The sequence below is a fragment of the Festucalex cinctus genome, chromosome 9 (assembly GCF_051991245.1).
Source record: "Festucalex cinctus isolate MCC-2025b chromosome 9, RoL_Fcin_1.0, whole genome shotgun sequence".
NCBI lineage: Eukaryota > Metazoa > Chordata > Actinopteri > Syngnathiformes > Syngnathidae > Festucalex > Festucalex cinctus.
Genome location: NC_135419.1, coordinates 16,113,656 through 16,141,316, shown reverse-complemented (window position 1 = coordinate 16,141,316; position 27,661 = coordinate 16,113,656). Strand labels below are relative to the sequence as shown.

The following is a 27,661-nucleotide window of genomic DNA, read 5'->3' as shown; positions in this document are numbered from 1 at the left end:
GTCACCTACTTCCTCAGCACAGGTGATGTCATCATTAGTCGACAGCAAGTTGAAAAATTACTCTTTAACACATTCATTGCCAGCCCAGCAAAAATGCATTGCATCATTTGACGTCTTTTTCCGTCAAAGGCAGTGAATGAGTTAAATGTATTAATTGTGCATGAAAAATAATAAAGGTACCACATTAATTATAGACAAAATATTAACTTTTTACTGCTGAAAATGGCTCAATGAGTCAAGTATCCCTTTCATTTTCAACCCTAACCCAATTTCAAAGCCCCATTTTGCAGCCATTTCATTTTGCATTTAAAAGCTTATTTTCAAATTCAAACCCAGGTTTGCATGCCAAACTTGAGATCCTAACTCAAATTTCAAACTTGTTCTAAAACTCTCATTCGAAACCCTAATTGGCACCTGTTGCTTCGGAATGCACTAACAAAATGTCAATTCCTTTTTCAACAAAATATTGTTGGGTGACCAAGAGAAAAATGTCAACTTTAGACAATATTAATTTAGCAAATAAAATAAAACTATAATAAGAATACTAAGTTTGTTTGCATGTGTGTGTGTGTGTGTGTGTGTGTTTGTGTAAAAGGTCCACATAAAGATTTAATGCCTTAAGTAAGGTTTGGCTTAGACCAGCGAGGCTGATGGGTCTCCTGCACACTGTATTATATATAAATATGGATTTTTCTTCCACGTGTCAATAACTCTACGCGTGTGTGTGCGCGTTGTGTATCAACGACTTTCTTGCTTGTGTGTGTGTGCAAATCTTTTCTAGGTGAGTGTGTTGCCGTCCGCCCGTCCGTCCGTCCGTGGGTTTTGCAGATGAATCCGCGATTCATTATTAATCGGGCTCTCGTCTGCGTGCGCTCGCCTGGATGACCTTCCGCCCGAGTCTTCCACTGTTAAAAGCTCAGCCGCTGCACTTTGCGCCTCACTTTTTCATGAGCGCCTTGTTTGTCGCGGTAAAAAAGCGCACAGGCGAAATTACACCGATGCAGAAAAAAAAAAAAACACCAAAAAAAGGCGACCAAAAACAAAATGGCAGATTTGTTCTGTAACGGAGCTGGCGGGACTGCCGGAGATTTGAAATTCAAATGTGATGTCTAGTGTGCATGCAGTCACACTTTTAATGGGAATTTTCTTATTTCCACCAAAGAAAAAGCATGGTGGACTAGTGGTTAGCATTGTGGCTTGGAAAGTGCTAAATGAATTTTATTTTCCTTTTGGCAACATCAAGTTTGTCCATTTCTTGGTGAAGAATGTGCAATATCAGTAATTTGTGTTCTTTTTTGGAAAGATTAAAAAAAAAAAAAAAGAATGTGTTTTTGGAACGTGCAACATCAAGTTTACCTCCTTTCTCGGAAAGTGCAACAGCAAATTCCTTTTCTTTGTTAGAAAGTGCTAAATCGATTAAAGTTTCTTTTCTTGGATGGTGCTAAATACATTTTGCCTTTTTGGAAAGTACAACATGATATTTTGGCATTTATTTTGGAAAGTGCAGCATGAAGTTTGGCTTCAATTTAGGAAAGTGTAACATAAATAGCATGATTTATTTTTGGGGGGAAAGTGCAATATCAAGGTTTCTTTTTGGAAACATCAATAGTTTGTCTTCTTTTTAAGAAAGTGCAACATCAAGTTTGTCCTTTTTGGGGGAAAAATGTATAATATCAGTAATTTGTCTTCTTTTGTGGAAAGATAAAAAATAAAGGATGTGGTTTTGGAACGTGCAACAGCAAGTTTACCTTCATTTTAAGAAAGTGCAACATCAAATTCATTTTCTTTGTTGGAAAGTGCTAAATCGATTTAATTTTCTTTTCTTGGATGGTGCTAAATACATTTTGCCTTTTTGGAAAGTACAACATGATAATTTGGCATTTATTTTGGAAAGTTCAGGTTGAAGTTTGTCTTCCTTTTAGGAACGTGTAACATAAATAGCTTGATTTCTTTTTTTCTTTTTTTTTGGGTGAAATATCAAGTTAGACTTTTTTTGAAAGAGCAACATGGATAGTTTAGCTTCTTTTTATAACCGTGCAACATCGGCAGTTTGTCTTCTTTTTGTGAAACTAAAGATCAAAGTTTCTCTTTTTATGCCCAAATTTGTAATTCAGTACATCCAGTTACATTTCTATTCAGTAAGGCAAGCAAATAAATACAATTTAACGTCTTAATCGAGGATTTCTGTCTTTTTTTTTTTTTTTTCAAACTTGAAAATTCATGGCTAACAATAATAAATGGTATTTCATCACTCCAACTATGGCGAATGTCCTCGTTCTGACAGGTGCTCGAAGGAATGTGTAAAGTCAGGGCGCCATTGTTTCACCGCCCACCCTTTGCCTATACTCTGAACGTACACTGTAACAACTTATAGAACTTGTGACAAGAACAAAGTTGGCCAAGCGCGTTCACACTACTTTGACGCGCCGCTCGCCACTTTTCTCAGCTCCAGATGGCCGAGAAAAGTGACGAGCGAAGAAGAGGAAGGAGGAGGACGAAGGCTTTGGTAGGCGTGTAATTGATCCTTTTGCCGCGTTCTCTCCTTTTCACGCACCAATTGACTGGGGAGATTGGTGCGGGTGACAAGCCTCCTCGCCGCGCGGCTCGCTTGTTTAATTGGCCGGAAAAGACGCCACCGAGAGGGCCGGGACGGACGCGGCGGAAACGAGCCACGTCATACAGCCGCGCGAGTCACTTTAAATTAGCCGTGCGTGTGCAAGTGTCAGACGTGGCACACTTCCAGCTGAGTCATTTTCAAATAAATAACGTCAAAGCAAACTTCTGCAAGTCTGAAACCTGCATGAGACAAACTTTCCCTTATTAAAATTTCAGTCTAAAAAAAATTTACAGAAAATATGCTGACATATTTAAGTCAGCAGCAGCTCATTCTAATTTTAATGAGGGTAGCCGCTTACGTTGTGTGTTGCCACTCCAACAAGCGCGATGACAATCTGCAGTCACACGCGGGTCGTGGCGTGCTTTTCCCGCACAGATATTGCCACGCAAAAGATGAGAGTGCGTCACTTTTAAAACACTGGCAGCTATAGCGGAAAATAGACTTGGCTGTGTTCACACCCACAACAGCACAAAAGTGCACTTTTTCTTTTTTAAATAAATCTGTGAAATTACCAATGCCTGGTCTAACACGCCTCTGCGTAGATTTAAAACATGTAACGTGTCGATGTATCATGTTTTACCCTTGTCATATGTTATTTCTTGTTTTAATTATTTTTTTATTGTACTTTATTTTATATGTTGTTTTTATTTTACGTAGGTTTTGTATTTTGTCATACTTTTTGTACAGGACTGTCTCCGAAAATTATAATATTGTGATAAAGTCCTCTATTTTCTGTAATGCAATTAAAAAAACAAAAATGTCATACATTCTGGATTCATTACCAATAAACTGAAATATTGCAAGCCTTTTATTATTTTAATATTTCTGATTATGGCTTATAGCTTAAACAAAACTCAAATATCATTTCTCAAAATATCAGAATATCATGAAAAAGTATATTAGTAGGCTATTCAACTAATCACTTGAATCGTCTAATTAACTTGAAACACCTGCAAGTGTTTCCAAGTGAATCCAGAATGTATGACATTTTTGTGTTTTTAATTGCATTGCAGAAAATAAAGGACTTTATCACAATATTCTAATTTTCTGAGACAGTCCTGTATATTTTATGACTTTTGCACTACTTTTTTTGTATTGCATTCAGTTGCATATTTATTTACTGTTTTACCTTTATATTATTATTATTATTATCATCATGTTTTTAAAGAACTATTGAATATTAGCTTTATTTTATGGTATTTTATTTTTTGTATCTATTGCATGTCTAATGAATTTTGTTTGTATTTTGTATTGTTTTATTTTATTAATATGCTTTATTAAACTTTTTCTTGTAAATTATTTTCATTTTTTTTAACTTACCGTTCCATTTTTTTTGCATTTTATTTTTCAAACTGTACTTCATTATTTCATTTTATTCAAATTACATAATTTCTCTTGATTCTATTTATGTTTTGTTGAATTTTACATTATGTTACTGCATTTTGTGGTGTTATTTTTATTGCTAAGATGTGTCTTATTGTATTCCTTTTTTTAGTTTTTATTTATTAACTGTATTTTTCTTTTTTATTGTAATTTATTTTTCAATTTTATCACGTTATAGTATTTTATTGTATTTTTTTATTTGTTTGTATTCTTGAATTTCTTGATCCGTCCTGTTCTTTTAATTTTATTGTATTTTATTTTGGAAGGTGCTATTATCATCATCAGTAGTAGATCCTGCTGACAGGTCATAATGACAATATTTTTGAACAAAGCGTTGTTTACGGGTCTATGACTATTTTGTGCATACTCCAACAAAAGTTACATGTTGATAACAGTTTTAGACGAGGATGTGTCCCCATCAAGGGGGACAAGTTGGAGGAAGGACGACAAGCGCGCTGGCGTCGGGCTCGTCGATTGTTCGCGAGGTCGCCTTTGTGATTGTCTCCTTTCGGTGGCGGAGGCGAGAAACGGGAAGCCCGAGGTGGAGCGGCCCATCCTCGCGGACGGCTGGCGCCCTCAGATAGCCGCTGCCCACCTTCCTGTTGGCACCTTTCCCACCTTTCGCCGGACATAACATTAGGTACACCTGCACTCACTCGAATGTCATCTATTCATTTGTCGTCTTCTTCTACATATTTGGGTGTCTTGAAAAGCTGAGCAAAAAAATAATAATTCCGCTAAATGAAGTTCTGCTGGCGGGCTCTCATCCGGTTCGAATAAATCTAGCGCGCTCACGCCCACTTGAGTCACGCAGGCCGCATGAAAAAATCATCAAAGTCAAAGCGCATCAATTTGAGCTTTTATTATTGATTGGCAGCAGGCCAGAAAAAGACTCGCGTCGTCATTCTTTGAGCTGACTGCAGGAAGTGGCCCATGACAAAACAACAATACGATTGATTTTCAATCAGGTGTCATACAAGATGGCGGACGAGGTCAAAGGTTAAATGTGTACATGTCACCTCAGACGCAGCTTTGAGATGAACGTTCTTTACAAAACAACAAACTTCACAAACTTTGAGGGAATTTTAAATCCTATCATAAAGCCAATCATTTGGTTTGCCCCATAGGTCAAAGGTCATCCAACCATTTACATTTTACAGTAGATCAATGCAAGACACCCAATGCTTTTGATTTTGGGTAACATTTTTTTAAATTGATTTTTTGTTAAATACATTTTGTTATTATTCAGATTTTTAAAATACTTTTTAAGTGTAAAAAACGTTATTTAGTGTTGCCAAATATTTTTTTCATTATTAATATTTTTATCTAAAATATTCAATTGCATTTTTTATCATAAGGAAGATTTTTTTTCAAATAAAAAATACAAAATAATTATAATTTATATTTAAATTATAATAAACAGTCATTTTTAATTTTAATTTTAATTTTCTTTTAAATTAAAAATGGATGATATCTTTTAACATTCAACTTTTATATTTTTCATTTTCAAAAAAATAGTTAATTATTCATTATTTTTTGGCAATTTTACGTGTACATTTTAAATAGAAAGTATGCCACTTTTTATTTTAAATTTTAAAAACATAAAATGTTTCTTAATGAGTTATACTTTCGAACATCAAACTTTTGTTCACGTTATTTATTTTATTTATTTTTTTAATCTTATACCTCAAAATATTTTTAGTTTTTCTTGTAATCTGATAGGGAACCATTGCTGTAATATAACACAATGAAGGCCCTTCTATTTTGTAGGGGATATGTGACTTTATGCACACAGGCAATAAACAGTCACTGTCTGCAGCTCTCGTTTCCCACATGTGAGGGCATTACAGATTTCCACAAACTATAAGCAAGCCACAAATGAACCCACGGACCGTAATTTGGACACCCCTGGCATGGAGGCATCCAGAATACAACACACCAACATTGAAAGAAGCACAAAATACTCTTAACCCCGCCCCCTTCGGAATCTTGTGCCACTGTGGTAGTGAGGACATGCTCAGCTGTCAATCATCAGGGAGGGGAAAGGGAGGGGGGGGTTACATCTCCGCTCTGCAGCTGAGCCGCCGCCGCTGCCGCTACCGCCGCCACCGCATCATCCCACCTGTCAATCATGCTGTGCAACCCCCCCTGCCCACCTCCTCTCTTTCCAAACCCCCCTCCACCCTTCCTTCACTCCTTCAACACGCACACTCTAGCAGCCCATTCAATAAAAAAAAGCTTCCCACTCGGACGCGCTCGCCGCTGTCAATCCTTTGATTTGCCAGAAAGGGATGGCGGCCTTCACCTCCGAGACCCCCTCCCCCCTTTTTTTCTTTCACACACACGACTCTGCAAAACATCCTTTTTTATATTGCACGCTGCTGCTAAACAACACCACGTGTTTAAAAAAAAACAAAAAAAACAAAAAAAACGTGTGTGGTAAAATAAGTCAAGACAGGGTTGTCACATTTATGTATTTATATATGTTTATACTTTATACAGACACCTTAATCGGCCGATTAATTTAAAAATTAATTTTTTTTTTTTTTTTTTTTTTTATATATTTTCTTTTTTGTAATTTTTTTTTTTTTTTTTTTTAATATTTATTTAAATATTTTTTTATTTTATATAATATAAAAAAAAATAATAAAAAATAATAATAATAATAATTTAAAAATTAAAATAACTTCTCTGTTTGGTCTCTTAATGCTTACAACAATAAAGATATGAATTGCAGGCAGAACATTTGACATTTTTACAATACTCTGTCCAATTGTATTTCTTTTAACTTAAAGGGATACTTCACTTATTTAGCCCATTATAGCAATAAAAAGTTAATATTTTGTCTATAATTAATTTGATATTTTCATTATTTTTCACGTACAATTAGTACCTTTATAAACACATTTTGCAACTTGCTATCGACTGAAAATGACATCACAAGGGCTCAGGTAACCAATCACAGCTCACCTGTTTTCTAGGTTTGGTCATGTGGCATTCACAAGCTGAGCTGTGATTGGTTACCTGAGCCCTTGTGATGTCATTTTCAGTCGACAGCAAGTTGCAAAATGTGTTTTGAAAAGGTACTAATTATACATGAAAAATAATGACAATATCAAATGTATTATAGGCAAAATATTAATGTTTGACTGCCAAAAATGGCTAAATAAGTAAAGTATCTCTTTAACAACAGAGTGCTTAATCGGCTATTAGCTCTTTTATAATAGCAAACATCGGCCAGTCATAACTTTTTAAAATTTTTAATTTGAAAATTTTCAAAGTTTTCACAAATCAACACATTAGAAAATATGAATGAACAATTTTCACCGATTATAAGAGCTAATATATTTTTCAAATTTTCATTATTATTTGTTATTATTTAAAATCATTTTAACAAAGAATCAACATTTTTTTTGTTAAAATAATACATAAAATAGATTTATTTACAGCTTTGATTTAATTATTCTTAATTTTATGTTATTTCGATTATTTTCTGGTTTGAACAATTGTTTTTTTTCCCTTTTTTTTTTAATTTAGACATTTGCAAGTAACCACCAAACAAAAAGGAAAGTAGCATTTTTTTTTATTATTGTTATTAGTTATTAATTTATTATATTGTATTTATAAAAACATTTTTATCTTTTTTTTTTACCTCAAACTTTTGCTGCACCGATAAAAAAACAAAACAAAAAAATCAAATAATCTATAAAGGTTTATAATAGTTAAGTGCATTCGAATCATAGTTGGGCTGCCTTGGCTTCTTTGCAAATGTTTGCTATAGCGAGGGTTGACTGAAATACTAATAACACTGAAGTTGCATTGACTCCTTAATAAGTGGTCATCTCCCTGTTGCAACGATTGCGTGAAACACTTTGCCGCCGTTGTTCTGGTTTGGGGGAACCGAGCCTTGCTCTTTGGTTGCATCACGGCGCTTTCATCAGATGCCTCCAGCCAGACGAGGGCCGTGGTGGCGACTGGAGGGATGGTGCGTAATTATGCGCGCGCGTGTGTGTTGAATATTCGGCGCGCCACGCAATAATTGTCTGATGGAGTGTTGTTTGGCGTAAACAACACACCCCTCGCACACTCCCGCCAGGGCATTTTTGACACTCAGGCAAGCATTAAAAATATTAGCAGGAACAAAGCAATATAGCGTCATGGCTGTAAAAAGACTTTAATGCGCTCTCTTACGACGTGAGGGAGACTACTCGCACCCCCAAATTGTCTTTTAAAAGCAAGATGAGGAGAGCTGTAATGTGACTGGACGAGCTGCTGGGGTTATTACTACCGATATGTGCAATAACAGTAAGAAACTAAATAAAGCGGCTATCGCATTCACTTTTGAACAAATAAATTATGCTATGGACAAATGTGAAGCTAATGTTAGCTATTTGGCTTGAGGGAAAAGTTGTCAAAAAAAATCTCAAAGCAAGGCATTCAAATCTGTGTGAACCAAATGTACAGCCATTTTGTCCTTTACGTCAAGCAAACTATGCTAACTTGTTGACCTGAAAATGTGTTCAAAATGTGCTAAGCTAATGTTAGCACTTTGTGGTGTAAGAAAAGTTTTAAAATGTGTCTATCAACAAACTAGCCAGGCATTCATTGTGAAGCTAACCCAACGTAGAGCTGGTTTCTCTTCTGCCACATGCTAAGCTAATGTCAGCCTGGGGCAAACGTGCTTTGCACTTTCATCTTTTAACAATCACCAACATTCGCACCACTGACACATTTTAACTTGTTCTTGTTTTGTCTGTTTGTTTTTTTACTTTGAAATTAGCAGATGCTAGCGAGCTTGTGATTTTTCACACGAACTGCTTTGTTAACGCACAAGCTAGGCTTATGTTAGCATGTTGACATGAAAGAAAACATTTATTTATTTATTTATTTATTTTTGGATAGGAACCAGCAGCCACTGGCCATCTTGTAATTTATATGCTGTTTAATAGACAAGCCTACTTTTAGCTCGTCAACTTGAAGGACAACGTGTTAAAAATATCACAAACGTACGGAAGCGTAGAGCTGCCATAGTGGAGTAAACATTTTTGGCTGGCGAGTATGTTTGTACATACTCGCAAATATGTTCGAACATACTCGCAAATACGTTCGAACATAGTCGCAAATACGTTCGAACGTACTCGCAAATATGTTCGAACGTACACGCAAATATGTTTGAACGTACTCGCAAATATGTTCGAACGTACTTGTAGGCTACATGCCTCAAAGTTAGCATACCTTCCCATAATGCCACGGGGTATTATTTACGCATACGCGAGTAAAAAAAAATGACGAACCTAAATCATGCACGGCAGACATAATAAATAGTAAAAGTTACGAATAAACACTATTTTTTGTCTACTTAATTTTCTAATGAATTGGTAATGTGGCCCAAATGCCTAAAAAAAATGGGGTTTTGTTTTCACTCGCGCATGCGCAAATAATACCCCGTGCAATTATGGGAAGGTATGCTAACGTGGTAGCATGTAGCCTACATATACATTCGAACATATTTGCAAGTATGTTCAAACATATCTACGAGTATGTTCAAACGTATTTGCGACTATGTTGGAACATATCTGCGAGTATGTTCCAACGTATTTGCGAGTATGTTCGAACATATTTACAAGTATGTTTGTACACATTTGCAAGTATGTTCCAACATAACCAGCCAAAAATGTTTACTCCACATTGGCAGCTCTAACGTCTCAAATGTGTTAGTAAACCATTCCATTGGAACCTGAATCACACCCAACTGCTTTTCAAGCACACTCTATGCTAATGCTAGTATAAGCATGTTGACTTGAAATATGCTAGCCAGTCATTTAATCTGATGCTAACCACATTTTTTTTTTTTTTTTTTTTTTACTAGTCATTTATGTCTCTTTCATGATTGTTTTTTAAATTATTGTTATTTTGGGAGCGGCAAGCAGATAGCTTGTAGCTTGTCCTCCCCCTGTCGTAAAATGAATAGCTCTCTACTCCTGTGTTTAGTCAAATTCTGCTACCGCTGCGGATCATGCTGGTTTCTCCACAGGTGGATACGTAATCGGAAGCTGGTGAGCGACAGTGAGTCATCTCCGCCTTGGCTGCCGCTAAGCCTCGTGCTTCTCGGGGGAGAAGGTTTTTTCCATTGGGAGATGTTTCTTTCGGATTTTATTTTATTTTAATTTTTACATCTGAAATGCAAACGCAGGACTATGCCTCATCTCCTCCGTGACGGAGCAGAATCACGCAAGCGGCGGGTCCTTATCTGCGTCAATATGTCTGCGGCATGCATATGAAACCAAGGGGGACATGATATCCAATAATAATCGCAATAACGTACGACACGAGTAACATGTAGCGTCATCTTTTAATAAATGATGAACAGCAGTCCACATTGTGGGGCGACCGAGTTGGCTGTGAAAGTGGAGTAAACTAAATAAAAAAGGACCATAATACAGAAATTCTGGCAAACCGCAACAATCGAGGCAAACTGGAAGGAACAAAGTGACCCCAGAATACGAACATGGATGTACACAATATTGTGGAGCGACCTCATGTGGCACCTTAGTGCAAAGGTGGAGTTTGTGCTGCTGTTTTGATTAGCAACGGACAATTCCAAGCAATGCTCTTACTGTATCTCTTTGGTCCATCCTCTAAGCAGAAGGACAGCGTGAGCGTGGCGTCCTCCTCGAAGAACTCTGTCGCGAAGGCGTCCCACCATAAACTGTCGCTTTCCTGTGCAAAACACAACCGGGAAATTGATTATGTTGACTAATTGGCAAAATTGATTAAAAAAAACAACAACAAACATTTGGTTCAGTGAAAACAAATTGTCATTGATTTTTTATTTTTTATTTTTTTTAACATGTTCATTGGGTTTAAAGGAAGACTTCAAATTTGTGTTTGGGTTCACTGAAGACTAAATTGTCTTGGATGTTTACAAAAACTTGGAAGGTTCGGTAAAGACTTAACTAGTTTGGATGACTTAGGTACATGGAAGACTCTTAATCATCTTTGATGTTTATGAAAACATGTAGGCCTATGTTTGGTTAACAACATCGAATCTTGAATTATCGTTTAAGCAGGGTTGGGGAATCTAGGCCCAGAAAGTAAAACATAGATAAACATATATGTTTTGGCTAGCCAAACTGTCAAAATGACTTTGACATATCATTAGATTCATGGAAGACACTATGTTGTCTTTGATGTTTACAAAAACATCGACATTAGGTAAACTGAAAACGAAATTGCCCTTTTGTGTTTTCAAAAACACGTACTGTCTGTACGCTATGCTATACGCTCATTGAAGACTTGAAGGTTCTTTGATGTTTACAAAATCACGTTTTAGATTCATAGAAAACTACACGGTCTTTGATGTTTACTAAATCACCTATACATGGTTCTTCAAAGAATCGTTAATCGTCTCATAAAAGACAAAAAATTGTACGTAGCTACAGTTTGTTGGAGGTTAAAGTGGTTTGGATGTTTATATACACACATGCGTTAGGGTTAGAGTCAATCATCAATCACACGTGACGTATATTGAATACTAAATTGTCGGTGTGTCCCACAGGCCGGTCGGTGTCAAGGAGCCACAGTTCGGTACGGGGCTTTGACTACTCTTATTGTGGACATTGCCTGAGGCTCTTACAAGTATGAGTGAAGTCCAGCCGCTTTGAATGCTACAAGCATCGCACCAGGGGAGGACATGCTGTGTTGCTTTTATTTAAAAAAAAACAAAAAAAACAACTGCACATCCTTAACTATTGGTTCTCCATCCGCCATGCTTGTCATAAATAACACTCCATGCGCTAACGTGAGCTTTAATGATAATGGGATTACGTCGGAGACTGGCAGCTCTTCAGTGTTGTTACAGTCATTCCCAGCAGTCCAGATGGGATTTGCTGACTCTCCCCCCCACCCCCCTCGTTTTAGGACTTAGCATTGATGCTAATGTGCTCTGACAAGTTATGACATATCACCACCTTTCTTGAAGCGCGCCGAGCACTTTCCACATGTTGACAATTAGCCCGGCCGCCATCCAGATGTGTCCGACAAGCTCGTCCGTCGCGCCGAGAGAATGAAACGTTCTCATGTTAAATTAGCGTCGGGCATCGTACGGCCCGCCGTCCACAAAATCATGGGAACGGCCCACCGTGAAATTCGAAAACCAAAACATTTGGTCACCGCTTTGACCTTGGGAGTTTTCTTGTGAGTCAAACTTTAGCATGGTCCATCTATTTATTATATATGGTTCAAATTTGCTAGCAGTCTGACAAATATGATATATAAATAAAGTAGTATGTAATGTATAAATAAATAAAGGGTACAAACAGGTTTGTTTGTAACATTTTTGGGGACATTTAAATCCTGATCCACAACTATTAGTACCGCCCCTAAAGCCAGCCGCCGTCATCAAGCCAACACGGCCACTTGCAGATGATATATTTAGCGCGGTCCGAGCTCCCCGCGGCCTTAATGTGTCGAGGTGCGCCGTGCCGCTCGCCTCCCCGCAGCCGGCTGACAGACAACAACCTCCCTTCATTCACGCCTTCAGCCTCCCTGACGAGCCGCGTGCCGTGACCGTGTTTGTTGTCATATGCTACAAATCAGGCACATCGCCCACCCCCGACAACTGGAGAGGGCAAACCCGCTCGGTCGCATGCGGACACGGCAACAAATTCCAAACAGAACGCACCTCGACTTTTCATACATTTCGGAAGGTTGTGTAGGGAACTCATCCACGCTCATTTGCTAGATTCTAGCCGAACTCAAAGCTTTTCATGCACGACTTTGTTGAGTTCTTTTTGGACCGATTATTGGACGGGCCGATTTTCGTCACCGACAACATTTTGACAAATATTGCCCTCTGCCTTCTGATGGCCAATACTAGATCACGTTGTAAAATATGGATGTAATGACAACGGCAATAACTCGATATCAACTAAAATGTGTAATATTTATAAAACTGTTGCGGCACAAACGAAAATTTTAACTGCACAATCCAGCACAATCGTGGTTAAGCTGTTCGTAGGACAAACAAATGGACCCATTTCAGGTCCGGTTCTCAATAGATGGGGGGGCTGGGTGAACTATGGATGACCTAAAAAATAATTTCTCATAACTGCAAAACAATACCAGCACAAACGAAACAGACTATTTCCATCAAATTTTGTGCGGGGTGGGGGCCCAACTTCACGTATGTCTTGATAGCGCAATGTTAAAACGGTCACAATATTGTCGTCATGTCACGATCTTGAAAGCGTCACATCTGTTAAAAAGGCGAGGTCTTCTATTTATGTAGTTCCAGCACCCTCTGGTGGTTAGTTTAATAGTGCAGTTGAATTTTGATTAGGCATGTTTTGGCCACCTCCGTTTAAGACCCATGCTAATCGCTAGATGAAGGGAGAAGTAACATGGTAAGGCTGTTTGAAAGCTTGACTCAATTTTTTTTCTTATATATATATATATATATATATATATATATACTTGCATGTATATAAATAAAGATGACTTAACCATTAAGAATGTTTAAAAATCAGTGTAACTTTTTTTTGTAGCATTTGTGTTGACACTTCTCTGAGAGTCAGGTTAAAATGCTGGATTTTATGGCTCAACAACTTTTATAAAATAATAAATAAAAATAAACTCCATACCCTCTATAATAAATAATATATACTGTATGTACAAAAAAAAACAAAAAACATTTTACTAGGGGTGTGAATTGCCTAGTACCTGACGATTCGATTCGTATCACGATTCACAGGTCACGATTCGATTCGATACCGATTAATCCCGATACGAATTTATAAGTCGATTGTTGCGATTTTTTTTCATTCAAATTTAGAAAATACTAATCAGTAAGCTTGTAGAGTGTAAGATTTATATGAAAATGTATTATTTATTTATCTGAAATTTCAGTCTTATAGAGGTTGTAATCTGTTTCATGTTTGAACAGCATTAAAATAAAATATTAAGGCTTAATGTTCCGTTCATATAACATTCTTCCATGCTCAAGGTGTGAATCCTAAAAAAATAAAAAAAAAAAAAAATAAATAAAAATTGATTCTGCCGATTATTGAATCGATTCGAGAATCGCGCGATGTAGTATCGCGATATATCGCCGAATCGATTTTTTTTTTTAAACACCCCTACATTTTACCATTTAGCTTTCACTAGTCTGCGTGAATATTTTTGCTTTTTTTTCCCACTTGCAATTGCTTGCAGCCTCTTCCAAGAGTGTAGCGTGGGCGTTTTTAGGGGCCGTGATCTCTAAGAAGCAACAGTTTCTGACAGCCTGCTCGGCTCCCGAGTAGAAGGCAGCCCCAGCGAAGCGACCAGCGAGAAGCAAGTTTGACTGAGACTCCAGAGAGCCTCAGGTTATTCTGTACGTGTGGGAGCATCCAACGACTTGACTGAGCGGCACACATGTAGAAAAGCTTGATTGGCGAGTTGGGAGAGAGCCTTTATTTGTTAGTCTTCAAGCCAGACAACGCATGCACAGGTAATCCTTTCAGCTCAGCTCTGGAGTCCAATAAAATGGGTTAGCTTTAAAAAACAAAAACAAAAAAAAAAAAACAGCAATTTTAGCCAATTAGAAGACTGAGGAAAGTCATAGTTATTTACAACAATGGCAAATAATGGAAAATAGGAGAGAGGACAATATAGTGATAAATAAATAAATAAATAAATAAATAAATAAATAAATAAATAGAGGAATAAGCAGTCATGAAAATGTATGGCTGGATGATAAATAAATAAATAAATAAATAAAAACACAAATAAATAAAATGTTACATAAGTTTGTGCTACTTTTCGCTTGCGCAAAACTTTACTAAATCACACCTTAATTAAGGAAGACAAAAACGAACATGAACAGCGTTCCAGCTGAAATTTGAATATTACAAGCCACCGTGTCTGTTTAAGAACCACAGTGGGTCCATTTGGTGGTCTTTAAAAGTACCTGAACTGCTACGTTTTCACAACCGCACACTTCTTTAATCGTGTCCAGATGTTAAGGCAGGTTTGAACCCTCTTGGCCCTAAAATGTTGCTGCAGTTGGCCAACCCACAGCAGCCACCACTGGCAGTCATGCATTATGCAAATGAGGCTAAATTAATGCAGGGGGAAAAAAAATTGTTTTTAACCTTGAACAGGCCGACTTTCAGCAGAAAGTCGGAACATAAACATGGACGCACAAAACATTGTGGAATTACCATGTCGAACATTAAAGGAACAGCACATGTTCCTACCGGGTCTCCCTGTCCTTTTATTTTCTATTTGGGGCAAAGGACCCAGCACATTCTGCCTAGTGACAGGCGAATATACAAAGATTTTTTTTTTTTACATGACCACAATTTATTTTGCCCAACGGATTCTGCCTGGCAACTGAATGATTACCCCCAAAAACTGACCAGACCCCATTTTTCTTTTTTGCCAAGCGAATTCTGCCTAGCAACAAGCGACATCACAAAAGTTTGACATAACCACAAATGATTTTGGCCCAAGACCAAACTTAAAAAAAAAAAAAAAAAAGCCCCATTAATTCTGCTTAGCAACAACGGAATGCACAAATGTTTGACATGACTACTGATAACTATGCCCAATAAAATCTGCCACTTTGGCCAAATGAATTATACCTAGCAACAAAGCAACATCCAAAAGTTTGACATGTCCACAAATTATTTTGCCCACAAAAATCTGCCTAGCAACAGCTAACACCCTAGTTTGCCATAAACACGAACAATTGAACTCTGCCTAGCAACAATTGAATGCGTAAAAGTCTGACATGGTCACTATTAATTCACTCAACAACTTCCGGCTGGCAACAATCCACCATACTGGTTAGCAACACAAGTGATTTTACCAGGGAATTATAGTAACAAATGAATGTGAAAATGTGAAAGCATGGTTGCCAAATATTTCACCCAACAAGTTCCACCTAGCAACAAGCCACCATGCTAGTTTGCCATGAACCTGAGTTCTTTTGATTTGGGAATTCTGCCTAGCAACAAGCCACCATACTAGTTCACCACAAATGTCACTAAACAACTTCTGCCTAGCAACAAGTGACCACGCAGAGGTTTGACATAATCACTAATGAATTCTGAGTAAGTTTGACACAACCACAAATGGTTTTACTCAATGACCTCTGCTTAACAACAAGCAACTGTGGAAGTTTGACGTGACAACAAATGATTTTGCCCAACAAACAAAAAGCCACCACGCATAAGTTTGACATGACCACAAAATGAATCTGAGCCTTTACATCACAACAGCTCATATTTGTTTCTGTCATTAGGAGAAATTGGATGTTAAAAAAAAAAAACCCTGTTTTTTTGGATTTCACGCTCATTAAGTGTTCCGAGTGTGAGCTCCAAAATAAATAGACGCACGGGAGAAAAAAATAAACAGTCGTCAGCAGCCATATTCTGCCCCCTGTTTTTATGCGCAAGAGTTCAAGCGAGTTCATCTCCACAGAGAATATCAGCAAAATGATGAAACATGCAGAAAGCGCAAGCCGCCTGCTAACTAACCTGAAGCTCCTTTTCTGTTTTAATGATGAAATATCATCTGGTTGAATATTTTACATGACAACATGCGAATTGGGGTGGGGGTGGGGGGTTTTGGGGCGGATTGTAGGCTTCAAGTAAATCTCCAGCAGCCGGCTTTATATGCGTGGGCAGAAAAGGATGAATAAAATCCACTTTTTCCCTTGCTAATCAGCTTAGAAAAGTTAGTTCTGGATAGCATGTTGGGAATGTAAAGCATCCCACCACAGAAGCGGCTTTCAGCGACTTTCCTTATAAATTCCCCATCGGGGACTAATCAACGGGGGGTTGGGATTCTGTTGTAGCCGACATTTGTGATGTTCCACTACAAAAGAAATTGATATGTAAAAATAATTTTTTTTTGTTTTTTTTGTTTTTTTTATAAATACATTTCACTATTTTGAACTGGACTGAGGAATTTCTAAACTTAATTTGATATTTTAATTAATTGATTTCAGCAGTCAGATTCAACCACGAAAATTGCTTTTTTTTTTCTTTTTTTTTTAAGTAAATTACTAGATAGCACTTTATTTTTCGCTTTTTTGTTAGGAAAAAAATATAATTATAGTAGGGCTGTCAAAATTAGTGTGTTAATTTTGAGTTAATTTAAAGTTCCTTCACGCCCCATTTTTTTATGTTTTTTTTATTTATTTTTTTTATTTCGTTTAACGTCCCTTACGTGGATGGCTTGTGCTGGGTGAATTCCCGTCGCAATGCAGCAGACGTTCACCGCAAAACTTAGCTGTAATAAATGTAATAATAATGCACATATTTGTGGAGACTGGGGTCAAGTTGTATATAATATGAAAAAAAAAATGCACTGAGCTGTCGCCAATGTCTTACAAATGCAATTATGCCATCTAGTGGCAGAAAAATGACCTCAACAACACAAATCAATATCACACTCATTTTTTTGCAGTAGTTACATCTTTTTTTTAAAAACTTTTTTTCCCCACTTTTATGTTAACAGGAGTATGAAAAGTTTTATTGTACATTTAAAACATATAAAATTTGAGATTAATCGTCAGTTAACTATTGAAGTCATGCGATTAATTACAATTAAAAATTTTAAGTGACTGACACCCCTAATTTAAACCGTGATAAGTAGGATGGCATAGGCAAAAAAAAAATGCTTTTTAATTTATCATCGCCCACATTTCAAGGGTAGCTGCTTCTAATCTGGGAACTTTTGGAGGAATTTCCTATTAGAGGTTCGTCAATGAGCCTGTGGAATTTGCCCAAATATGGTCAATTTCCTGTTCAGTTTTTGGCTTTACTGCTTCAGACTTTTTCACATCTTTTTATGTCTGACATGTCCACCATGTCTTGGGCTATTTTTTCCAATGCATCTATAAGTACTGGGGCAAAAGCAGTAAAACACGTCTGACGTGTTATCGGAGCAAAACCAGAAGACGGTGTTGAGGCGGGAAAGGAAAAAGGTGCATCTATTGTGTGAGCATCCTGCTGCTTTTTTTTGACTTTTTGTCGGCATCCGACTCCGGGAACATCCTCTCACGTGGTCGTGCTTGACTGACACTATCTGAGCGTAGGGTTGCACTGTGGACGGATACAAAAAAAAAAAAAAGTGTGCTGGTACCTCACTGGGAAAAATGATACTATACCAGGTTTTTTTTTTTTTTTTTTTTTTTTAAGTAAATGCACATAGTTTCATCTGCAATTACTTTGCCTACATGTACAACAGTCAAGGGGCACATAAGTGTTTAAAAACATTCAAAATGTTTACTGATGTTTTAGATTTTAATAAACCAAAAGTACTGTTTAGCTTAACTCCAAATAGACTCTGCACTTAACTCTTTAATGTCCTCGACAATGACCTGAGTTAATTACAGATAGTGTCTGTTTTTCTCCTGCTGGGATTCTGGGAATAAGAAAGTGTCACTTTGAGGGAAGCGTTTACTTGCAATTTGATGCAGATGATCTCAGGGGGGACATTTTTTGCTCTCCCGACAGTCCACCTTAATCCTTCCCGTTCGACTTGACCCCACATTGTAATTCCTATTGGTGTCAATGTGACGCATGTGGGGGGGCAAAGGGGGGGCCACATCCACTTCTAGCCGTGACAGGAGCAAGGGATTTGGTCGTAATGAACACTCGGCGGAAGTGCCGGATGACGAGTCAGGTGGCTCGTTTGAATGCAGAATAATAAGGACAGTGATATGAGAGCGGGACCATCCAATAAAGTCGGGGCAGTCGGTGCCCGCTGAGGGCGAGCTTGTTAGCATTAGCATCACTAGCTGCTTTATATATATATATATATATATATATATATATATATATATATATATATATATATATATATATATATATATATATATATATATATATATATATATATGTATTTGCCAACTATTCTTGCTGCTGTTCACATTCACATCACTAAAAACTGCATCCGATATTGATGTACAGCTCGCCATTCATATACACACACAGTCGTTATAATTCATGTCGAGTTGCCCCACTAATAACGGCTTATTGTATTGTATTCCAGTCGGAATGAAGTGTCATAACAGCGCCCCCCTCCTGAAAAAAAACACACAACAACAAAACCCCCAAGGCTTTTGTCTTCCTGCATTACTTACAGCGTTATTGTGCCTGTGCTGCATATTAATGCCCTCTATGCTAATGGCCTTAGCGCGGCGGAGGTCGCAGCAAGCTCCTCCTCTGAATGCTAATCCGCGCCGCCTCATTTGCATATGCTTAAGTGTCAAATTCGCCCCGTAAATCACCGCAGAGAGAGAAACAACGGCGTCCCGGCGTCGCATCAAAGCCACATCAAAGCCCCGTTTAAGATTGTCGCGGGTCGCGGAGGGGTCGCGGCGGTCTAAAACGAAGGTAATGGGATAGCGGCGGCGGAGGCGGCGTGCGGCAGTACGGCCGGCAGGTAATAAGTACGGAGCGAGGCGGTAATAAGGCGGCAATGGAAACACGGCCGCAGTCATCACAGGGCCACAAGCGCTTAAGTCGTCGGGGTTGGAGGGTCAATCCTGACAGCAGCGCGACACTTTGGCTTTTTGCTCCTTTTCATTTTCCACGTGAGCTTTTCCAATTGCTGCTCAAGATGACTGAATGTGTCCCACTCTGGAACCGCCAACAAGGAAGTTTGTTTTCTAAACGGTCCTTTTTTTTGGTATAAAATTCTGCAAAATTCAGCCCTCAGAGAGACTTTCACGAGCCACATGAAATTTGGTAGTCATGTCTATCATGTCTTAAGAAGCCAAGCCCAAAAAGCCACAGGAGGTTTGCCATTTTGGTTTGAAGCCACCATTTTTGAATTGTTTTGAAACTCTACAAGTAACAGTTTTATTTTGAAAATTCAGCCCAGAAGCCAATTTCACCAAGCAATCTGAAACTTACTAGCAATGTTTATTAAGAGTAGATTCACAAAAAAGTCTCAAGAACCTAAGTCTGAAAAGACACAGGAAGTGTGCCATTTTGGTTCAAAGATGACATTTTACAATCGTTTTAAAACTCTAAAACAGCACAATTAAGAAAATTCAACCCCCAGAGCTTCGTAACATGTAATTTGGTAGGCATCTCTATGATGAGTAGAATCTCAAAATAAGTATCAAAAACTCATGCCCGAAAAGACACAGGAAGTCTGACATTTTGGTTTGAAGTCACCATTTTTGCATTGTTTTGAAACTCTAAAAGTAACTTTTATTTTTGAAAATTCAGCCCCCGAAGCCAATTTTACTTAGGAATGCGAAACTTAGTAGCAGTGTTTATCATGAGTAGATCCACAAAAAAGTCTCAAGACCCGATGTCTGAAAAGACACAGGAAGTGTGCCATTTTGGTTCAAAGATGACATTTTACAATCGTTTTAAAACTCTAAAACAGCACAATTAAGAAAATTCGGCAATTTCACTTAGCAATATGAAATTTGGGAGGCATGTCCATCATGAGTCGACTCACAAAAAATTCTCAAAAACTCATATCCGAAAAGACACAGGTGGTCTACAATTTTGGATGAAAGCGGATAATATTCAGTCAATGTAAAGATTTCAAAATGAAACATAAATTTCCCGTTAGAGTTTGTCCAATTTCCATGAAGGAGACTGGATAGATGGCCAGCCCAAAACTGCCAAAACTTTTACTTGTTGTCACGGTATTCAGGCAGAGCATAGGGGCGAACTTTGAAAACTCAAATAACTCATCTATACAAGGTCGGAATGAAGTATACGTCTTGCTGTACATGCTAACTCAATAAAGAGTGTTCGTATTGGTAGTTTGAGATGTGTGCAGTCGAAACGCGGAACAAACGACACGCGGCGGTGACGCTGGCGATGCTCGCCAAGACGACGGCGTCCTCTCGGGAGCGAATGCGAGTCTCCTCCAAATGTCAAGTCCTTGAGTGTGAGCGGCAGCCCAGCGCGTTCAAACGCTCGCTCATGAATAAGACAAATGGGAGGGTTTCTATCTGGGGAGGGTGTCGGTGTGACTTGAGTCGACTTTCATATAAGGTGACGTTGCGATGAGGTCGGTCACCTTCTCCCGTTAGGAAAAACGTTGCAAATGCTAACAAGTAACTTGTTTTGCATCAGCGGTCTGCTGGAAAGGAACAAAATGAGTTCAGTGGGGTCAAGAATAACCCAACTTAGGTCAAAAAGAGCAAGACACAACTTTTTGGATTGTTCGTATACTGTAAGTCCCCAAAAATGGAGTCAAACGAACACCCCACGAAACATCCCTCCAAAAATGGGTTGTTTTCCATAAAAAGAGGTTGTGTTTTACAGGTTATTGATTTAACCCAAATTTGGGTTAAATAAATAACCCAAAAACTTGACTCGGTCCCGTTTTGACCCAATTTGGGTTATTTTTAAGCCAAATGTTTGTGCAAACAAACTCAACTGGAGTCAAGCCACATGACTCGCAATAATAAAGCAGAAGTATCATGTGACTTGCCCAAGCCGATCAGCAAAAAGAATTTAAACAAAAACACTTTTTTTTTTTTTAAATGGCATTTAATTTGAATAAAAATAAATAAATCAAAATTTAAACTAAAATATTTTTATAAAATGTATTATTGAGTAGATAAAATTATATATAGCAATTTAATTGCAGGAAAACAATTCAAAAAAAGTTAAAATAAAATAAAGATAATACTATCAAGGCTAAATAGTAATAAATCCATATTTTAACTAACATAAAACACAATAAATTAATAGTTAAATATATTTAATATTGATTTATTATTTACACTTATTTATATTTCAAATGTAGTAAAATACCATGAACTAAAATATTTTAGTATTTTACTCTCATAGAAATGTAATTAATTGAAGCAACAACAAAAAATAGAAACAATAATTATGGCGAGCAAATATTATTGAGCAAAGAGTATTATTTTTTGACTTTTTGAATCAACAATTAAATGAAGTACAACCGATGATTATAACAAGGAGTAAAACAAAGTTATCCATTTTCATTTTTAATGCATTTAGAGGAATTTGACGGATGTTTGGACTTCCAAGACTGAAAACTTTGAGTGGCCATTCTAAAACTTGAAATCAGTCTTTTGCAAAATGGCAAAAAAAATGAAATTAGTTTATGCTAGTTCTCAATGATACAACAGAGAGGTTAGAAAGGTTTTATGTGAGTGAGGCGTTTATTCGTTTCAAGTGGGTAAGTGAGTAATTGGCCGTCTATTAGATGGGTGAGGAAATCCTATTCTATAAACGACGCTATAAGGTGGAAAGGATGCTGGCTTGAATGTGAATGATATTGATGAGTCAAGAAGACGACTGCACACGTTTTTGGTTGTTGTTTTTTTTTTTAAATGAACCCATTTAGATGCATTTTCTTTCCTGCTGTATATGTCTCAGACGATTTTCTGAGTCTAACCAAGCATGTCTCAATTTACAGAAAAATATCAACCTGACGATAGAAAAGTGACACTAAAATCACCGTCATTAGAGTAAGCAATCACATAAAAACAATTTGTTCTAAAAGTTACCCCCCCAAAAAATATCTACTTGTAGTTTGAACAAAATATTTGCACTTTTTAGGAAGCGCTCTGCAGCCAAATAAAAACGAGGTGGCTTAAATGTTCTGTCAATGAAATGCCTCAAGCCAGGCTTCAACTTCAACCAATGTTTACCGCCACCAGCACATTGTGCCAAGTTCAACTTGATTCACATTTCTGTGTGCATGCATGTATTTCCGTTACAAAGTTCATTTCTTTCCAGGAACATGGGACCTCAATCAAATAAATAAAAATTACATCAAAAACATACAATAAGAATAATTTCATTCAATTTGAATGCAAAGACTTAAAACAGCTTGTGCATCATGATTAATTCATTTCATGATGCGTACAAAGGACTTTCACAATTACTGGAAGTGCCTATAAATTGTCAGAGGATAAAGAATATATGCCTGTGAGAGTTGCAATAGTCTGTCTACATGTGCTGTTGAACATTTCCAATCCAATATCTAATCGCTGTATTTCGAAGATGTCACTAAAATACATGTAAAGACCTCAATTGAGCCAGCAGGGGGCGCTGCATGTGCACGTGTACCATTTCAATTTGAGCAAGGAAAACCTTAGATAGCAAGTAGTCATTTTATAGTTGAATTTTTTTTTTCCTCCGTTAGTAAAAGTGAGGTGTTTATTTGAGGGAGGTAAGCCGACCACGCAGCCTTTCTGACAGCTGTCAATCAAAATATAAAGTCTGCATTATTGTAAAGGCAGGATTTTACATACATCTCATTAGATTGTCCATACACACACACAAGTGTGTTTTATGGCGTGTTCTAGGTTGGTGCGGGGGTCTAGCTTGCTTGGGGGGGTGGCGGGGGTTTCTTGGACAGAGCGCTCGGCGATATATATGAATAATGCATCACGCGGCTACAACGCGCCGCCTCGCTCGGCTTTAAGTTCCTCTTAAGGGAAGAAGAAAAAAAAAAAAAGTCGCCATCTGCAAGCTGCTGCTGCCTGCTTTTAAAATTGACTTTACAAAAAATACAAATACAACACAAAAATACTCCAACTACAACCATATTATTGAAAATAATCCATAATGAAGTCATATGTAAGTCAAATGTGTTTTTTCATTGGGCAGCCACAAATGAACTTTATCTGCACATTCTCATCCACTTTCATTCTTAATTGGACCAACAAAAAATTGACAAATTGCGGCCAAAGTGTCTTCATCAACTCGAGGCATCGTCAGCAATTACTAAAGCGTGTCTTTAAAAAAAAAAAAAAAAGTTGTCCTGCATGAGCTTCGGCTTGTATTTGGTTTTAAAAGAGGGCAGAAATACATAAAACATGCAGCTTTGTATGCAAATGCATGCAAATGAGTACGCTGCGTGTGCCTTTTAATTGCACATTGGACTCAAAAATGTGCAAAAATATTCTTTCATACTTGATTGGAGTCAAAGAAATTCCATCGTAATTTAGATGCGAGGCGACTAATTGGGTACTTGAACGCAACACAAGCCCCCCTTTACAAATTGCGGCGATTACAGTATTAAAATTCAGGATTCCGGCACACAACTACTTGAAGCATTCTCAAATTGTGCTACAAGGGCTCCCTCTAGTGGGACACAAAAAAATCACTGAATTCAATGTTCAAAATGTACATAATGTTATAATTATTCCATTAAGATAAATCAATCAATCAATACGTTACGCTACATTTTCGCTAATTTTAAATGGAATGAGGGGGAGCTGCTTCAATTGGCCGGGAGTCGGCTGCATTCCCTTCCACAATGTCGCAAGTCCACACTACTACATGCACTCGTGTAGGAAAATACCAAAAGAAAGAAAATGAAAGAAAATTCCAACCAGGCGCACACTCTGTGTTTTGTGCTAGACTTGGGTACTTGAACGCATCATACAATTCCATATACATTCAACTATTCGGGCTGTAACGATAATGGCAATATCGTGATATTAAAACTGCCACAATATTGTCGTCGTCATGTTCATGATATTTAAAAGCAACACATCTGTAAAAAAAAAAAAAAGGCTGGTTGATTTCCATTTGTGCAGTTCTAGCACCATCTGGTGGCTATTTTTAGTGCAGTTTAATTGTCATTAGGGATGTTTTAGCCCTTCTATATTTAAAATCACTAATTGTCAGATGAAGGGGATTGCAATATGCTTGTGAAGCGAGTCAATATGTGGAGGAACTCAATGAGTGCTTGCATTAGGTGAGTAAGTGCTTCAGTTTTAAGTGTTATTAGAATTGGAGGTTGTTTATATGTATTGCTGTTATGTACAAAAGCACAATATTGTGCTTTTTTTTAGTGATCTTTTTTAAATATCGCCAACCTCCCTACAATATTGCGATAATTATCGTATCGTGAGCTTCATATCGTGATAATATCATATCGTGATGTTTGGATATCGTTACATCCCATCAACTATAGCTCAGGATTTACATCAGGATTCAGCAAATTACTGCACAATATATATTTTTAACATTAAATTCTTGTATTTTTTAATAGTTTATTATTATGTTATTGTTAAAAAATGGGAGGGAATTGCAAAATGCTTTACAAGTGACCTTTCAGTAATGTATCACCCTCAAATTGGTTATGTCTGCTTTCCCATAAAACTATAATGTCAGAATTTCTGCCTTAAAACGTGAAATTAGTTAATAAAAGAGGAAAAAAATGGTACACAGTTTGGATGGAATTTGGAACGCTATAAACACACGAGTTCTGCCATAAAATCAGAGAAGACAGCATCATTTTGCATTTACATACACTTGACAAGAAGATTTCTTATAGAATGCTTCATCAATGAGGAAACTGCATACTACGACATCGACAGAGTATAAACAAAACAAATCTCAATAGAAAAAGTGACCTTTCACGTTATGTAGTTACATCGTGAATATAAATGGTTACCTGAAAGCACCATTCCTCCCAGGACACTATAAACTGAGGATTTCTGTCTTAGAATAGAACAAATTCAATTGCACAGTTAAAAAAGTTGAAATCTGAGTGAAAAACGTACTTGATAAGTAAACTGAGCTGTAAATTTGGGCTGAGAATCCAAACAGACCAAATCTTGATTGCAAAAACTTCATTCACATGCATTTGGAATATTTACCGGGTACATAAATGCATCATTTCTCCAAGGTAAAACTATTCCCTGATTGTTCCTTTAAATCTGAAGTCTTTCAGAAGCCTCAATGTGAAAAAATCGTATTACTGCATTATGCCACACAAAGGTCCATACAAAACAAATCTTTATAAAAAATCTTTCCACCTAATTCAAGTGCATCTCGACTCTAATTGAGTACGCGAACGCATCATTTCTCCCCCATTAAACTATAAACTCAAGATTGCTGCCTTTAAATATGAAAATGCAGCATGAGCTCTTAAGCCAACTTGTAATCATTTATACACATCTTCTTTTTTTTTTAATAAAAAAAAAAAGAGTGCAAACAAAATAAATACTTTAAATAAAAAATAATAATAATTCTTTAAAGTGTTTTTTTCCCCCCAACTATTTCAGGTGCATCTTGAACCTAATTGAGCATCAGATTAACCTGCATAAAAGTCTGAACTCGGGATTTGTGCATGCTTTAAAATATAAAACCATATACTGAACCTTCGACATTTTTAAAAAGCTGAATTCTTTATAGACAACTTAATAAACAGGCAAAGTTGCATTACAGGACATTAAAAACCTTTCCCCCTGCTTAATTCAGGTGCATTTTTTATCTAATTAAGTACGTGAACGTATCACTCTCCCAACACCATAAAAGTATAAACTGAATTTTTGTCTTAGAATATGAAAATACATCAAAATTCCACAGCAAGAAAAGTTAATGAATGAGGCAAACTAGTGGTACTGCGCATTATTGCATAAATCCAGGTGACGGCAACTCATTAAGTCAATTAATTGTGTTCCTGAACGCAGCACGAAGCACACTTGAACATCGCACTTTTGACTCCCTCCGTCTCCGGACCTTCCACAGACCACCGGCAACCCCCCCACTCTCCGACACGCATTCGCGGCATGCATGCAGCTCGCTGGCCGGCCACGCCGGCTCACTCACCTCGGTGCGCGTCTGGAGCCGCTTGTTCATCTCATAGATCCGGTACTCGGGCTGCACCATGTAGGGCGAGTGTCTCCGGTAGAAGGGTCCGAAGGGGGACGAGTAGAAGGGGTCGTGGTTGGGGTTGGCCATGGTGGCTTTCGGTGTTTTGCTTCTTTTTTTTTTTTTGGTGGAAGTGGAAGGGGGTAAGGGGGGGTAAAGGGGTGGGGATGGGAACTGGCGCGATCTCAGCACGCGGCGGACACGCACATGGAGGCTGGCGGGCGCGGGTGCGGGCGCTCCTCTGCGGGGACCCCCGGCGTCAAGCGGCAGCCGCGCGGTCGAGGCTGAGCAGCACTCTGCAACTTGGCCCGTCTGCTCGCGCGAGGAAGAAGAAGAGGAGGAGGAGGAGGAGGAAGAGAGCGAAGGGGGAGGGGGCAGATGTGGAGGAGTGTGCGGAGGAGGAGGCTGAGAAAGGGGGGGGGGGGTCGTTTCCTGCAAATACCCCCCCCCCCCCAAGCCCTAAATCGGAGAAGATTTCCTCTTGACTTTTGCACTCCTGCAAAGTTCACGTGCGCCTTTTTTAGGGTGGGGGATGGAGTTAGAAACTTAGCTCATAACCACCAGTCAGTTTCTTTACTCAACTGCAGATGGGCTTGGCGTCGGCTGACCAGAGTACTGCGTGCAATGTGAGTGGAGTGAGAAATTGAGTGCAAGCAAATTAAAAATGGGAGAGGTGCTGCTGTTTTGGTTAGCAACCGAGTTCAAACGGACTTCAATCTATGGCTGAACATGTCGTGGTTGTGGCGGGGTGTCTATTTGGGTGAGGCATGTGGGCTATGTAATTCATCTGACAGACTCTTTGTGACTCGGTAGGTGCTGCCGTTTTGGTTAGCAACGGACTTGAAACGGACCTGCGAATGTGAACAGTAACATCACAGGTGTCTATTTTGACGAGGCATTAAATTGTTCAAGTGATTGAGACTTAATTAATCTGCAAGTCCGTTTAAAAAAAAAAAAAAAAAAAAAAAACTCGGTAAGTGCTGCTGTTTTGATGAGCAACCTCTTTGGACCAGCATGGGCACCTATTTGAGAGAGGTGGTAA

General features: G+C 37.9%; 1 protein-coding gene across 4 annotated transcripts in view; it reads right to left on the bottom strand.

The window, feature by feature from the left end:
• Nucleotides 1-26,953, bottom strand: part of ldb2a (LIM domain binding 2a) — a 70,096-nt gene extending 43,143 nt beyond the window's left edge. For all 4 annotated transcript variants that reach the window (XM_077532579.1, XM_077532580.1, XM_077532577.1 and 1 more), the window contains exons 1-2: nt 26,578-26,953; nt 10,618-10,720 (exon numbers count right to left, since the gene is read on the bottom strand). In XM_077532579.1, coding sequence (XP_077388705.1) covers nt 10,618-10,720; nt 26,578-26,709 — 235 coding nt within the window. In that variant the 5' untranslated portion in view covers nt 26,710-26,953. The remainder of the gene's footprint in view (nt 1-10,617; nt 10,721-26,577) is intronic.
• Nucleotides 26,954-27,661: the final 708 nt, after the last annotated feature.